We start from the raw sequence: 14,882 nt of genomic DNA on the forward strand, positions 1-14,882 counted from the left end.
CGAATATCACACGTTATATCGTCATTTGATAGACGACGAAGAAAAGTTTATTATTCATGATCAAATGTTATAAATAACTCAAATAAAGTACTTACCTTTTTCAGAATCCCACGATTTATTACTAGCCATGACTAGAAGAAAAATGTAACATCTCCTTGCAAGACCGAAGAAAGACTGGAGTTGAAAAAAAAACGTATTCACACTGTCGATACAAGTCATGACAGGTCCGATCTCGCTCAAGTTTCACTCCTGTCAAATATTTTTTTCGACCAACCGGTACCGGCGCGATGCTGGATCGGAACCAGAGCGATACGATAGTGAGAATACTCTGATTCTTTCTTGTTTGAGAATACTTTACCGGACCGGGAACGGACCGAGACCGGAGCGAGATCGGACCGAGAACGGCATCATAGTGTGGATCGAGCCTGATAATAATAACAGGTTTTTATGCCTGAGGTTTCGTCCACTCCTATGGTATACATTGATAGGCGATGAGGCAAAAGACGCAGTGCTCTAGATGGTTGGTTGCATTAATTGGCCTCATTCGTTTACAGTTCATTGTAGGTAGCTAGACTTTATCTGTGTTAATAGTCCCTTTGTTCTGGCTTAAATTGCCTTCAAGTTTCTGACTATTTGTCGCCTTCAAATGAGAAAATTCATTTAGTTGCTCAATATTATAGAATTTTTTAGTGGCTAATCGGTTTTAAAAACTAGTCATTCTAAAAAATTTCTAATAAAACCTTATCTGTCTAAAAACTACAAAACACCAGGTTTGAGATAACCTTGGCATCAACGTATCAGTCTACTAGCCAGTGTTATAACACTCAGTTTTGGATTGCATAGATTCAGAATCGAGTTAGAAGTATGTCGTTCTGTAAAAGTATTGGCATACTGCCCACAAGTTTTAAATTTCGTTATGTAACAACTCGACAAAGATAAAAAACATCGATTTTCTTCATTAAGTACCTTGGTTTATCAATCCAACAGTATGATTGAGCTAAAAGGTTGGGATACATATTATAATACTAAGTCTTTTCCTTCAACACTACATAAATTAACCCGGGTACAAAACATATATTTTATGTAAGTAAAAAAAGAACTTCACATCATATTTTTCAAACACAACAACCTGAAAAACAAAGATATTATTATCAAAGGATTTGTTCCAGATTTTTTGTTGTTATACAAAGTGTTTCTGATAAAGAGGTTCCACTCATGAATTTATCAATATCTCAGGTTATTTGTATACTCTGGTATAAAAAAACATTTAACGAGAAACGGTTTTTTGGTTTACTTCGAAAACTGGTTCAATATTCCAAAAAATACTGTCTCTATGCTGACCCTTCAATGTAAATTTTGAATGTTTCGATCAGACTCCCAAATCACGATGTCAATCGTCACCATAGTACCGCGAATTATTCTCTAACGAACGTGAAGAATCTAAAAAATGAACAAGAATATTCGCATGTGATATACATTCGAAGGCGTCGAGCTACAGAGGCAGATCTGATTAGTTTAGAATTCATATGAAGAAGTGAAATAAGTACGATAATCCTTTCATTTGGTTCCATTTATATATTTCTATTCAGATTTTATGTTTATAACTTGTTTACTCATAAACAAGCAGTTGACCCGCTTCATAAGTTTCAACTTTATTAACCATTCATTACTGATGAATAAATTATTATTATTATTGAGACATATTATTCAGTAATAATGTTAATTATCACTAATTGAATCTGAATAAGTTCACCACTTTATCGCGAAACCACGCATAGACATAGTATTGGTGACAGCGTTAGGCGATAATAATAAACAATATTTCAGAAGTCCAGGAGAAGTATGCTTTTCATTTTTTTTTATTTCAACGCCATGAAATATTGATAAATTAAAGAGAGGATCTTCTGTACACATTCACCGATCATTTTCAGAAACACACTCCTAAATTTCAACACGTCTTGAGTGGAATGTTGAAAAAGCAACCAACAGACATGTTCTATTACTTACCCATCTAAACCTAATCCTACATTTTTAGTTCTTCAGAAGCTCTGAAGTTAGAGAGTGTCTTTTTAATCCTCAAAGCCGTCAGTCTGGCTGTGGCATTGTGATACCAGCATTCTTTCATCAGCTTCGACATTATGTGAAGAGCCTCACAGCTTTGCCAGCGATTAGGTATGCTCGGTCTTTGCTTGTCCACGCAAACAACCCTGTAAAAGGTGAATGTTATACTAAGGAACTGAAAATGCTCCATTATAAGGATGTGTTCAGAATAGTCACACAGAGATCATCTCCTTCCACAGATTCAATATAAAAATATTGCAGATTTTGCTAGTAAAATTTATTAATCATATCAAAATCCACTGAGCCTGGCAAGTTGTTAGAGTAAGCTTAGTTTTGGTTAAAAATATAGCTAACAATTGCGAAACTAGCCAAATGTTACACCCATGCTCAATCCTTAGAGAGATGGGATGGAATCAAAGGATGCTTTCTTGCCAGGATCACCTTGGGCGACCCTGGGAAGCTGGCGCCGAAGAAATATCTGGAAATGACCTGGAAAAATCTACGCTTAACAGTAGGATTTCTCACTGGCCACTGTCAACTAAGGAAACACCTCCATAATATGGGGCTAGTGGACACACATCTAAGCAGGATGTGTGAACAGGAAGATGAGACTGTCAGGCAAGAAATACCGTCTACCGACGACACAAACAGCGATCTTCAAAAATCTAGTTGACATTATTTTCAGGCTGAAAAAATGCTCGAGAAATGTTAAAGACTGTTAAAGCTGGATGACCAGTGGCATTAAAATGTCCTGCAAAAATAAAAGAAAACTTTATCAGATGAAACTCCAAGGAAAAATTCCACAAGACTATTTACATAAATATTGCAAAATACTTAAAAAAGTGATTAGAGAGTCAAAAAAATTGTGTGACAACCAGTTTATTAATAACGCTACCAATAAAGGGAAAGCAGTGTGGACATTGGTGCAAAAGTACACAGGGAAAACAGAAAAGAAGAACGTTTCAATTCTAAGAAATTTTGATAAAGAAAAAAAAGATAAAAAATTAATCTTAAACAAAGTGAATAGCTTCTATATAAATCAATGTTCTAAGTCTATCGTCATGACAACAAATGAACATACAAGTTTACATCCAATAAATATAACCCTATTTCTTGCACCAACAACTGAACATGAAGTAATCTCTACAATAATGTCACTAAAAAATCTAAAATCGGTTGGCTATGACGAAATCCCGGTAAAACTCTTGAAATATGTTGCACGTGAACTATCAACACCCCTAACAATTATTATAAACATGATGCTTAATAAAGGAATATTTCCTGACAAATTAAAAATAGCTCATATAAAAGCAATCTTCAAAAAGGGTGACAAGGAACAAATAAAAAATTACAGACCTATAGCATTACTATCAAATATTAGTAAGATTTTTGAAAGAATCATATATAATCGCCTTATATCCTACCTTGAAACATTCGAACTATTAAGTGATACACAAAACGGTTTTCGAAAAGGTAAATCGACAACAAGAGCAATTTATCAAGCTTTATTTTCAGTCATAAATAGTCAAAACAACAAGAAACATAGCTTAATGATTAACTTAGATCTTTCAAAAGCTTTTGACAATGTCAATCATAAAACATTGCTAAATAAACTTGAGGCTTATGGAATCAGGGGAACCTCAGCTAACTTGATAGAATCATACTTATGTAATAGAAAACAGTACGTGGTCGAAAAATGTCACATCACAAATGAGGTTATAAGGTCTGATGAACTAACAATAATTAGAGGGGTACCACAAGGATCAATTCTAGGTCCATTGCTGTACATTCTGTATACCAATGAACTACAAATGGACAACAACTTAAACACTATACAATTTGCTGATGACACAACCGTTATCCTTGAAGAACAAAATGGAGATGACTTGGAAAGAAATGTGTTCGATGCTTTAAGTACCCTGGAAGCTTGGTTTGCACAAAATCACCTAAAGCTGAACCCTAATAAAACACAGGCAATCAAATTCTCACAGTCAGCTGAAAATAATTATACTTTTTCGGATGGTAAATCAACAATAACAACTAGTAAAAGTTCAAAATTCCTGGGAATTGAGCTATATTTTAGACTAGATTGGAAATCTCATCTGGATACTTTGTCAGAAAATGTTGCAAGGCATTGCTATGCCCTAAGAGTCATCACTAAAACAATAAATGTTCAAGATCAATGTCTGTCTATTATGCACAAGTCCACTCAAGACTTAAATACGGCTTAATTTTTTGGGGTGGATCTGTGAACGTTAAAAAAAAATTTTTCACTTCAAAAACGTTGCCTTAGAATTATTTATAAATCCAAACAAACTGATAGCTGTAAACCTTTATTCATAGAAAAGAAAGTACTGACTCTATACAGTCAGTATATTCTTGACAGCATAATGTTTATTAAAAGCAATCCAAAGCTTTTTAACGATTTTGATAAAGCACACATCTACCCAACAAGAAATAAAGCAGATTTGGTTACTAATATTCCTAATTTTACTTTTATTCAGAAAAATATACCGTATACTCTAATAAAAATCTATAACAAACTTCCAAATGCACTAAAAAGCCTCTCTAAAACAACACTCAAAAATAAACTTAAAAACTTTCTTCTAAATAGAGCATACTACTCAACTGATGAATATTTTAAAGATACCATCCCTTCAGATTTTACCTGCTAAAATGTCTCACATTTAATTGATTTTAATTTTTAAATGTTTTTAACTGTATATTTATTACACTGACATGTTCTACGCTCATCTGGGCATTTTACTTCATTGTAATTGAACAAATAATAAATAAATAAATAAATGTCCTATACGAGTGCCTGGAGTTATCGTCAATAAGAAAGTGTGTGTTCGGCGAGTCTTGGCCTACAGCTGCCGATATGAAGGAGATGTCTCCTAGTGATCTGTCCACCTTCCTGGAAAGGACAGGATGGACGATGACCTATGAGGACAACTCCTCGGGAGGATGTACAATGGGTCACATGTGGCCTAAGTGATGTGGGCTCACACTCACCCTCCCTACTCTACAAACTGGTAACGTGTTTTTTTCCAGTTGAAAAAACTTGGAGGACTTGAAGAAGAATCACAGTATGCATATGCATTTGTTTTGTTCAGTATTGGAATTGCACTATATATCACTTTGACTTTAAATTTACAACATCAGGGATACCAACACTTTCTATTTATTTACTTACTTATTTATTTAGTCAGGAAATAAAATCCCTTTTTTCACAGAAACATTACACAATAAATACAAATTCAACTAACCTCACTATTTGATTCAAGTAGGTACTAGGCATGAAAAATTCAGAAACAGTGAACATCCAGAGCTTAGTTTATCTTTGAGTTGATAAATACCATTCAGTATGTCATCAAGGTCAAGAGTTATTACGGGGCTGATATTCACCGAATTAACATTGTCATTGAAAACCAAATGTAACTTGGTTACCAAATTGACTTGTTAGAATGAGATGAGAAAAAGATTAATTAGTAACTTCTGCAGTAACAATGGAACAAATACTGAGAGTTTCATGAATTGAAGGGGTTATATTTTTAGGAGTGATTAATTTTTGAGAAAGAAAGTTTTTGGCTTTCTACTACTCCATCTTGATACAAAAAAAGATGAGGGAATCTTCCAAAGATAGGAAGGAAGTAATCAATTTGAAAATAAGTAACTCTATACATGGATGTGTAGATCATGCAAAGAAGTAACTTTCAGACACAAACTGAAAGAAAGTCCTCCTGAAACAGCTACTTTCATATAAACATTGAATTACACGAAAGAAAAAAATTCTTTCGAAACAATTACTTCTATATGAACACTGAATTGAACAGAAGATACTTTTCTCTACTCAATTTGTATGGTATACTTCGATGTATACCAGTGAGGATGATAAAGTTCCATGTAAGTGCAATTTGTTACCATTCGTTTAAAGTAGAACTCATGTGAATGATATCTGATTTTATTCCACAATGAATGTTTGAAATAAAAATTGAGTAGAGAAAAGTATCTTCTGTATAATTCAGTGTTCATATAGAAGTATTTGTTTCGGAAGAATTTTTTTTCTTTCATGTAATTCAATGTTTATATGAAAGTAGCTGTTTCAGGAGGACTTTCTTTCAGTTTGTGTCTGAAAGTTACTTCTTTCCATGATATACACATCCATGTATAGAGTTACTTATTTTCAAATTGATTACTTCCTTCCTTTCTTTGGAAGATTCCCTCATCTTTTTTTGTATCAAGATGGAGTAGTAGAAAGCCAAAAACTTTCTTTCCCAAAAATGAGAGTATCATCTTCTTCAACCATTTCAAATATCAGTTCTTCAGTGTTTAGAATAGGTAAAGAACACTCTGAGCCAATGTAATAGTCACAAATCACGAAACTCTAAAGCATATTGAGCCACATTTACAAAACTTGTCGATCCAAAATTCAATGATTCGGAAATATAGCATGTTTTTTACCCCATGCCACAACATAATTTAATTGCCCTGCTCCTTGGTTCATGAACATTCCCCTTTTCAAAACAAGACTATTTTTTGGAAATGTACATGCACATAAAGAACGATCACCGATATTCTAAAATTTCCAACTGAGCTATATGAATTGATAAAACTGTGAGATATGTGAATTGATTGACCATGATCTTTTTATTGGTGGGTGGGTTTTCGCGTTTGGAAAATGCCTAAGTGGCTCATCAGTGTCTAACCACTGTCCTGAACATCTCCTTTTCAGCACACGTGACAAATTAATCCAAAAGGAGTCATTTCGCAACCACGTCACCTTGTAACTTGACAATTTCTGTCGATTATTCAAATTGTGGGGCATTCACTTTCAAAGCATTTTGCCAATAGGTTTCCATATGGGATCTGACGCCCAGTTCTTTCAACATCCCATGCACCATTTGTGATGGGTCAGTTCCCATCAGGGTCCTCAAATTAATTTTTACGGTTTATTTTATTTTATAGAAAACTTTGTACCTTACACCTATTTGTTTTTCTGACTTGTCATAAATGTATTTTATAGATAACATGATCAAATAAATATATCTATCTATCAAATCCTCGTCCTGCATGACTGTAGGTCGACCACTTCGGGGCTCAAATCTCCGGAACGAAATTTCGCAAACCATCGTTGAAGAGTGCGTTCATTAACACTATTATTGCCAAATGCCTGGTTAATTTTTTGGGCTGTTTCGGCATCGCTCTGGTTCGATTTGAATTCCTAGTCCCAACAAAACAAGTTTTTCACATAAAAAAGATTTTGTCTTACAATTACTCATGTATATGACAAATAGGTGAATGATTTTTCATTAATGTAAATTAGAGGAGAAATTTCCCACTAATTCGAAATTTTCAAAGACTCATTTTAAAACTATTGAAATTTCTAAGACTCGCAGAAATTGTTATTCACGCCCAAAAGGAATTATTTTCAAAGCTTGAAGGAACTTGTAAATTCATCGTTTTTAGAAGTAATGTTATTTGATTGATTAACCTATGACTTTGTAAGTACGTGTGGCAACGAAAAAACAACAACTAACCCAGCTAATGCCACGTAGAGAGTTGAAGTAAAACCAACAGGCACCTGTGCAACGTCTTCGATTTGGAAGATTCGTCACAACTTATTTCCCACTATGAAAAGCAGAAATGAATTTCATTTGGTCGATACGTCCAACCGATAGACCAGTTTCGGGGTACTTGCCCCATCATCAGTACCGGGAATGGTCTCTTCAGAACGGTGTGAACCGTCTGAGTATCACGACCAAACAAATATAATTCCAGCTAGTCATGAACTCTTTCTGCACTTAATTCAGTGAGATGTCCACTGCGTTTGGTCGTAATACTCAAACGGTTTACATCGTTATGAAGATACCATATTGGATATTGACTGAGATCAATAAACCGTGAATATATCAAATAAGCTTACAACAATTGAAAAATAGACAATAGAAACATTAATTTATATCTTCTTATGAGCTCGATATCCAAACAATGTAACAATGTATACAAACCTTCTCATTTCTTCGATTGTTGGGTCAGAAGGAACTGCGTCATAAAAAGGTAACTGGTATTCGTCGAAGATACCCCCGACGTTACATCGTCTGGAAATTTCCCAGAAAATGAGACCTAATGCGTATACGTCGGCTCTCTTGAAGGAATCGAACTGGTCGATGTTCATCGTTTCATCCAATACTTCTGGGGCCATGTATCTCTTCGTTCCTACGCGATTATTCAATGGAATGTCAACCGTGTCTGTCGTTACATCATGACGAACGGCCAACCCCAAATCGCCAATGGCACAGGTACCATTTGACTTCACCAGAATGTTCTTTGACTTCAGATCCCTGTGGGCGATGGCAGGTTTTCCTTTGGAGAGAATACGTGAGTAATAATCATAAAATATGCTCCATTATTTAAGAGAGACCTTGTTGATGAAGTTCTTAGAGTAATCTGTAGTCAAGACAAGTGATTTCAATATGGCATATTATCAAGTTCAAAAAATATATTAGTAATGCTCGGCCTAACTATAACATAAAATGATTCGTTATAGAAAAAATTATTCAAATCTTTTTCACATTTCCAGTTTGTAATGTGGTAAGTAATAAAATTGATGTTGAGCCATTATCATTGTTCAAAATGGACAGTTTGAAAATTTTTTTCTTCATATATTCATGTCAAGAACAGAGAAATACTTAAATTTTTATAAATTTTTTTTCAAAAGTGGTCTCCAGAGGTCTCTCAGCTTTTCTTCACAGTTTTCAATTTTTTTATTTCAAGATTCCATTTATCATATGCTACCGGGCCAGAAATATTATCCTGCGGGACTTAACTGAACTATTTAAACATTAGAATCTACGAATAGTTCAAAGAATTGTTTAGATCGGAGATTTTCAAGTTTTAAACTGATAGCTAAAAAAAATAATATTACACTGAAGTTCACTCAAAACAACTATCTATGACCGTCTCAATAATAATCAGATTGCTCTCTACTTTGACCTAAGTAGAGGATTTGATGAATTTGATAACCAGCTACCCACACATAAACTACAGAAAACATTGTGAATATTGGTGTCCCTCAAGGTTCCATATTGAGACCAGTTCTTTCCACAATTATGCTCTAAGACAAAGAATCATTATGTATACTCATAATAATTCTCAATTTCTGAGAAAAATTTATAAGAGTACTAATTTCCAAAAGTAATATTTAATCATTGATTTGCTGGTGAATTTGTAAAGATACATTTTATGGTATTTATTACAAAAAATGTAATACTAATCCTCTATTAAGAGTAAACGATAGGGCAGGTAAATTCCCCTGAATTTCTATGTGTGCACCAAACAATGGAAACCTGATATGAATGAATTGCCAATAAAATAAGTATTTTGAGTATTCCACGACCTTCCTTCTCAAGTGTAGTGGAGAAATTGCTAGGTTAAGTCAAAAAGGAATAAAAAACAGCAATGATGAATCTTGTGCCGACATTTCAATAATTCATTTTAGGTTTTTCAAGATTCACCAAAAAAAAAATTGAATTTTTTGAAAAAAAGTTTCAAAAAAAAAGAAAAATCTTACACTCCGTTTCATTGTTTTTATCCGAAGGACATTATGAATACAATATAATAGCATACATTAAAATTAATTAAGAAATGAGACATGGAATTTAATAAAGTTAACATTCTTTGAAAACAAACACGTAATACATACACATTGTTTGTCCATGAACACCTTTTTTGCTAAGTATTCAAGTGATATATTGTCAGTTATTGAAACATAAAAATAAAAACAATTCGACTATGGTGTTAGATGTATTTATTTCGAATTTTGTGAAAACCTAATTTATCGTATCATTTCCTTTGTAAGAGATGCGTCATTTAATTCGATAAAAATCTCATAGATTGTTCTGAAAATTCTATTACATTTCAACATCGCTATTACATCTTCTCTGCCTACCTTGCAACAGTGAAATCAATACTAAGTTATGGGCTTATGTTATGAAGTACATTAATGAAAATTTCGTAATGCAAAAAAGAGTTATCAGATGTATGATAGAAGTATATTCCAAAACCAAACACAAGAGATTACAATTCAATGCACTTCAAATTATGACTCAAGATTATTGTTGAAATGTATGGTATTGTTGTACACGGATCTGTCATCTCGAATATGCCAATGTAATCAAAAGTGTTTGACCAATAACAATACAATGTCACCTATCATCATTTATTTCAACATGCATCGTCACCACCTGGCCGGATAGCCATGGTGGCTGAGGCCAATTTATGAAAAAGAAGAAGAAGATTTTTTAACTTACAGATCATTAATGATAATTTAGCCATGGTGGCTGAGGCCAATTTATGAAAAAGAAGATTTTTCAACTTACAGATCATTAATGAGAATTTAGCCTGAAAATGGATGCGGTGGAACAGTCCTCCGAGACTGTCCCACCGCATCCTTACGACCGAAAGAAGAATACTACGCAACATACACAACCTGCACTACCGATACCCTTCCCTACACTTATACAACCTCATAAATACTACACCAATCAACCAAAGATTTCAGGAACTCCGAGGACGATATGCGACCAGGACGATGAGCAGCAACAACACCGATGCCATCGACACGCTCACATCGCCATGGATCCCCCGTGGAGGATCCCGAAGGAAACCCAGGAAAAAGCTCCCCTTTCCCCCAGCCAGACTCCTGGGAGCGATGGAAGGCCCACCGGAGCCGATCCAGGACATCCTAGAGGATTTCCCAGTGGGATACAGATAGCGGATACCTGACAGCAGCGTCCCGGAAAGAACCGAAATCCTAAACACTCACAACCTCGGCCCAAAAACTCGTACCGAGTCCCAACATCTGGACCACCGACCACCGCAACGAACCCGGGCTACCACATGTATCAACATAAAAAACAATGAAGAAAACTGGAACACAAAAACAACACAAGCACCAACATAAAACACACACACAACCTACCCACCCTGAAGAGGCATAAGCCTATAGCAGGGTCCTACACAAACACATACACAAAAATTGTAAATAACTGTAAAACTTGTAATATACGATTTTCATTCATTCATTCTGAACATAAATATGAAAACGACCTCAAAAAATGGTTGTAAGAAAAGCGATTTATTACAAACCGCTATTAAAAGAAATACCTTGTGTGCCCATAATGTCCATGTGCAAATGAGCTAGGCCTGTAGCAATAGATAGCGCCATGTGTATCATACCACTTGTGTCCAAAGTATTTCTTCCCAGGAAATCAAACAAGGAACCGTGCTCATGATAATCCGTTATCAACCACAGCTGGGTCCAAGTGCCATTATCTGAAACATTAAAATTCAAGTCATAAATAATTATTTAACAAATCCGAAAATTTTGTTGAGATTTGCATTTAGTATCTGCAAAATAAGATCCCAAACTGTTAGCTGCCAATTGACACATTAAGTACTGCGTATCTAATCAAAAAATCCATGTTCATAGGAAAGTGTTGATTTTCAATGGACTATAAATATACTAATTTCAAGACGGCAAATAATAGACTCATCTCTCAAAATTGAATGAATTACTGTTATTATCATGAACTCTGATTGATAGTACTGTCACCCTTTACGATCAGCCAGTCTTTGCTGATACTTCGAGATATAACCTTCGTCCTCACAGTCAATACCACTGATGATGTCTGCCGCAGTAGAAAACGAAACGTTTGGATACTTCAGGTTCCATTCGACCTCGACCTATCAGCACGGATTTGGCTGTCTTAAATCATGACCCCGGCCGGAAAAGCTTATGTTCTTATATTCCACCATATTTTGACTAAGATACACTTTTTCTTTTCAGTCACCAAAGTTTTTATTTGGAAAGTCCCGTGGCGAATAAATTTCTGCAGTGAAATAGTTAATTAATTTATGTACAATAAAAATACCTTTATTATCTGCAGCAATGAATCCAAGAATATTATCATGTCGAAGCATGACCGTCTGATAAATTTCAGCTTCACGGAACCACGACCTCTCTTCTCTCGAACTGAAAATCTTTACGGCAACATTTTCGCCCCTCCAACGGCCTCTCCATACCTCGCCGAATCTTCCTTGCCCTATAATTTCCACCAACTGAATCTGGCGAGCTATACTTCTCTGAACCAACAAAGGAAGACCTGAAAACGAACGTAAAGGGGTGACGCAAGGAACTACTCTGGGACCCGCATTATGATTCGTGTATGCAAATTACCGTCAGTCACTTACCGGATCCACTTCCGCTCGTAGTCAACTCTATCATGTGCTTCAAGCTGACGCCCTTGTTCAAAATGGGGTGATCTGGGGCTTCGATACTGTCGTCAGCATGTCTCAAATGGTGGTGCATGCCACGTCTGCGAGTCGATGTATGATAGAAATATACAGCGCCGATGATGAGACATATTATCAACGTTGGAACCGCTATCGAAGCAGCTATTTCGATGGTGGTTAAATAACTTCCAGTTGGATTCGCTGAGTCAAATAATTTCGGTTGTGAATATTCATTCAAAATGTTGTATTCGAAGAATCTGAATATCATTACCGATTATACACTGTGGTTTCTAGGATTGCAATGAAATCACGTATGGAAGACTGGGATAAAGCGAGTATTTCAAGAAAAAACATTCGCCAGTGAACTTTGATTACAAAAAAATGATTTAGTGATTTATATAAACCACTGAAGAAGCTAGCCACTCGTTACGGCGAAACGTCAGGAATGAATTACAAAGATCGATGGCCTTCAATCAATTTTATTTTCAATCAAATTTTGTACATTTTTCTTCGACTACTTTGCCCCATACTATGAGGTAAAGAAGTCAGGAATGACTATGGCACTACGGGTGCCATTTTATAACACAAACTGCCTTGAAATACAACAGTCTACTTCATCATATTATCATTTTGAGGCTAATTGAGCTGAGATAACATCAAAGTAACTATAAAAAGTGAATTGGCAATGAAACAATAAATTATCGTCGAAATAACGGTTTCCTTAGAACTAGACGAATGATTGAAATTGGGAAAACTTGAGAAATCTAATCAAACATTTGAATACTCTTCAACAGAACAGTGATTGGCTTCTCTAGAGGTTACTTCACAGCTTCTTAACTAGATTTGGGTTGGGTAGTATTCAGTGGTAACAAATCAATGGCCATTTTACCCCTTGTGTCCTCTTTACTCCAGTCTCCCTTACGTACAATTGAAAATCAAGTGATTAAAGTCGATTTCAGATTCTTCATACGCAGAGTGAATTTGAAAACATTGAATTTTCGTGCGAACATCGTGCTCGAACGTTTTCAAATTCGATTCAACCAAAAAAAAAAAGCAAAAAGTTGGGTTAATTCTAGAAAAAGCATGTTAATACATGAAACTGTGACAAACCAAAAGCATACAAGCAAAGCACCAGAGAAATATTAAGTTTGGCTCAGCCTAAGGATACAAGAATTTGACTAAATTACGAATGTATTTGATCACCGGAACCTAAAGATATTAATTTTTGTGTTTCTAAAGGGGAGGTCAGCATAAAAATACCTATTCTTCAGATTTAAAATGCATCTTTTCAGTTGAAAAATCATCAGGAACATCAGGAAAACATAGGCGTAGACGGAATTCCGTGTCAGAAACTGATTTTAAATAAGTGGGCAAATTCACTTTATGAATAATATAATTCAACAATATGAAGCAGACCCTACCACTATCAACAATTTAAACGAAAATTCCATTAAATTTCAAATCTGTCAAATGCTCTCTTAATCCAGTAACTTTGTCGCCTGAAAGTATGGGGTAGTATGCGTCAAATTCGGTAGTTCTGATTTTTGCAGACTTGTTTGTGATGTTGGCCTAATGAATAATCCAAGTTTGTGACCTCGGGCGGCGAACGCAAGTTTGTCAAAAATCGAAAAAGCCGCTAAAAATCGGGGTTTTTCTCCAATTTTGGCGATAATAACCCTAAAGAACTAGTTTTTGAAATCCGGTAGTTCTGATTTTTTGCAGACTTGTTTGTGATGTTGGCCTAATTAATAATCCAAGTTTGTGACATCGGGCGCCGAACGCAACTTTATCAAAAATCGAGAAAACCGCTAAAAATCGGGGTTTTTCTCCAATTTTGGCGATAATAACCCTAAAGAACTAGTTTTTGAAATCCGGTAGTTCTGATTTTTTGCAGACTTGTTTGTGATGTTGGCCTAATTAATAATCCAAGTTTGTGACATCGGGCGCCGAACGCAACTTTGTCAAGAATCGAAAAAACCGCGAAAAATCGGGTTTTTTCTCCTATTTTGGCGATAATAACCCTAAAGAACTAGTTTTTGAAATCCGATAGTTCTGATTTTTTGCAGACTTGTTTGTGATGTTGACCTGATGAATAATCCAAGTTTGTGACCTCGGGCGCCGAACACAACTTTGTCAAAAAACTAAAAAACCTCGAAAAAATCGGGTTTTTTCTCCAATTTTGGCGATAATAACCCTAAAGGATTAGTTTTTGAAATCCGATAGTTCTGATTTTTTGCAGACTTGTTTGTGATGTTAGCCTAATGGATAATCCAAGTTTGTGACCTCGGGCGCCGAACACAACTTTGTCAAAAATCTAAAAAACCTCGAAAAAATCGGGTTTTTTCTCAAATTTTAGCGATAATAACCCTAAAGAACTAGTTTTTGAAATGCGGTAGATCTGATTTTTTGCAGACTTGTTTGTAATGTTGACCTAATGAATAATCCAAGTTTGTGACCTAGGGCGCTGAACGCAACTTTGTCAAGAATCGAAAAAACCTTGAAAAATCGGGTTTTTTCTCCAATTT

General features: G+C 35.2%; 1 protein-coding gene across 7 annotated transcripts in view; it reads right to left on the reverse strand.

Annotated features, from left to right (window-relative positions):
* Window positions 1–778: 778 nt before the first annotated feature.
* babo (TGF-beta receptor type-1 babo) overlaps window positions 779–14,882 on the reverse strand; it is a 76,458-nt gene continuing 62,354 nt past the window's right edge. For all 7 annotated transcript variants that reach the window (XM_074176922.1, XM_074176925.1, XM_074176921.1 and 4 more), the window contains 6 exons: window positions 12,316–12,558; window positions 11,997–12,227; window positions 11,230–11,397; window positions 8,073–8,427; window positions 2,008–2,207; window positions 779–1,129 (listed from right to left, as the gene is read on the reverse strand). In XM_074176922.1, the coding sequence (XP_074033023.1) occupies window positions 2,024–2,207; window positions 8,073–8,427; window positions 11,230–11,397; window positions 11,997–12,227; window positions 12,316–12,558 (1,181 nt within the window). In that variant the 3' untranslated portion in view covers window positions 779–1,129; window positions 2,008–2,023. The remainder of the gene's footprint in view (window positions 1,130–2,007; window positions 2,208–8,072; window positions 8,428–11,229; window positions 11,398–11,996; window positions 12,228–12,315; window positions 12,559–14,882) is intronic.

The sequence above is a fragment of the Leptinotarsa decemlineata genome, unplaced genomic scaffold, assembly GCF_025532065.1.
Source record: "Leptinotarsa decemlineata unplaced genomic scaffold, Ldec_3_MD MMD2_tig00002082_RagTag_RagTag, whole genome shotgun sequence".
NCBI lineage: Eukaryota > Metazoa > Arthropoda > Insecta > Coleoptera > Chrysomelidae > Leptinotarsa > Leptinotarsa decemlineata.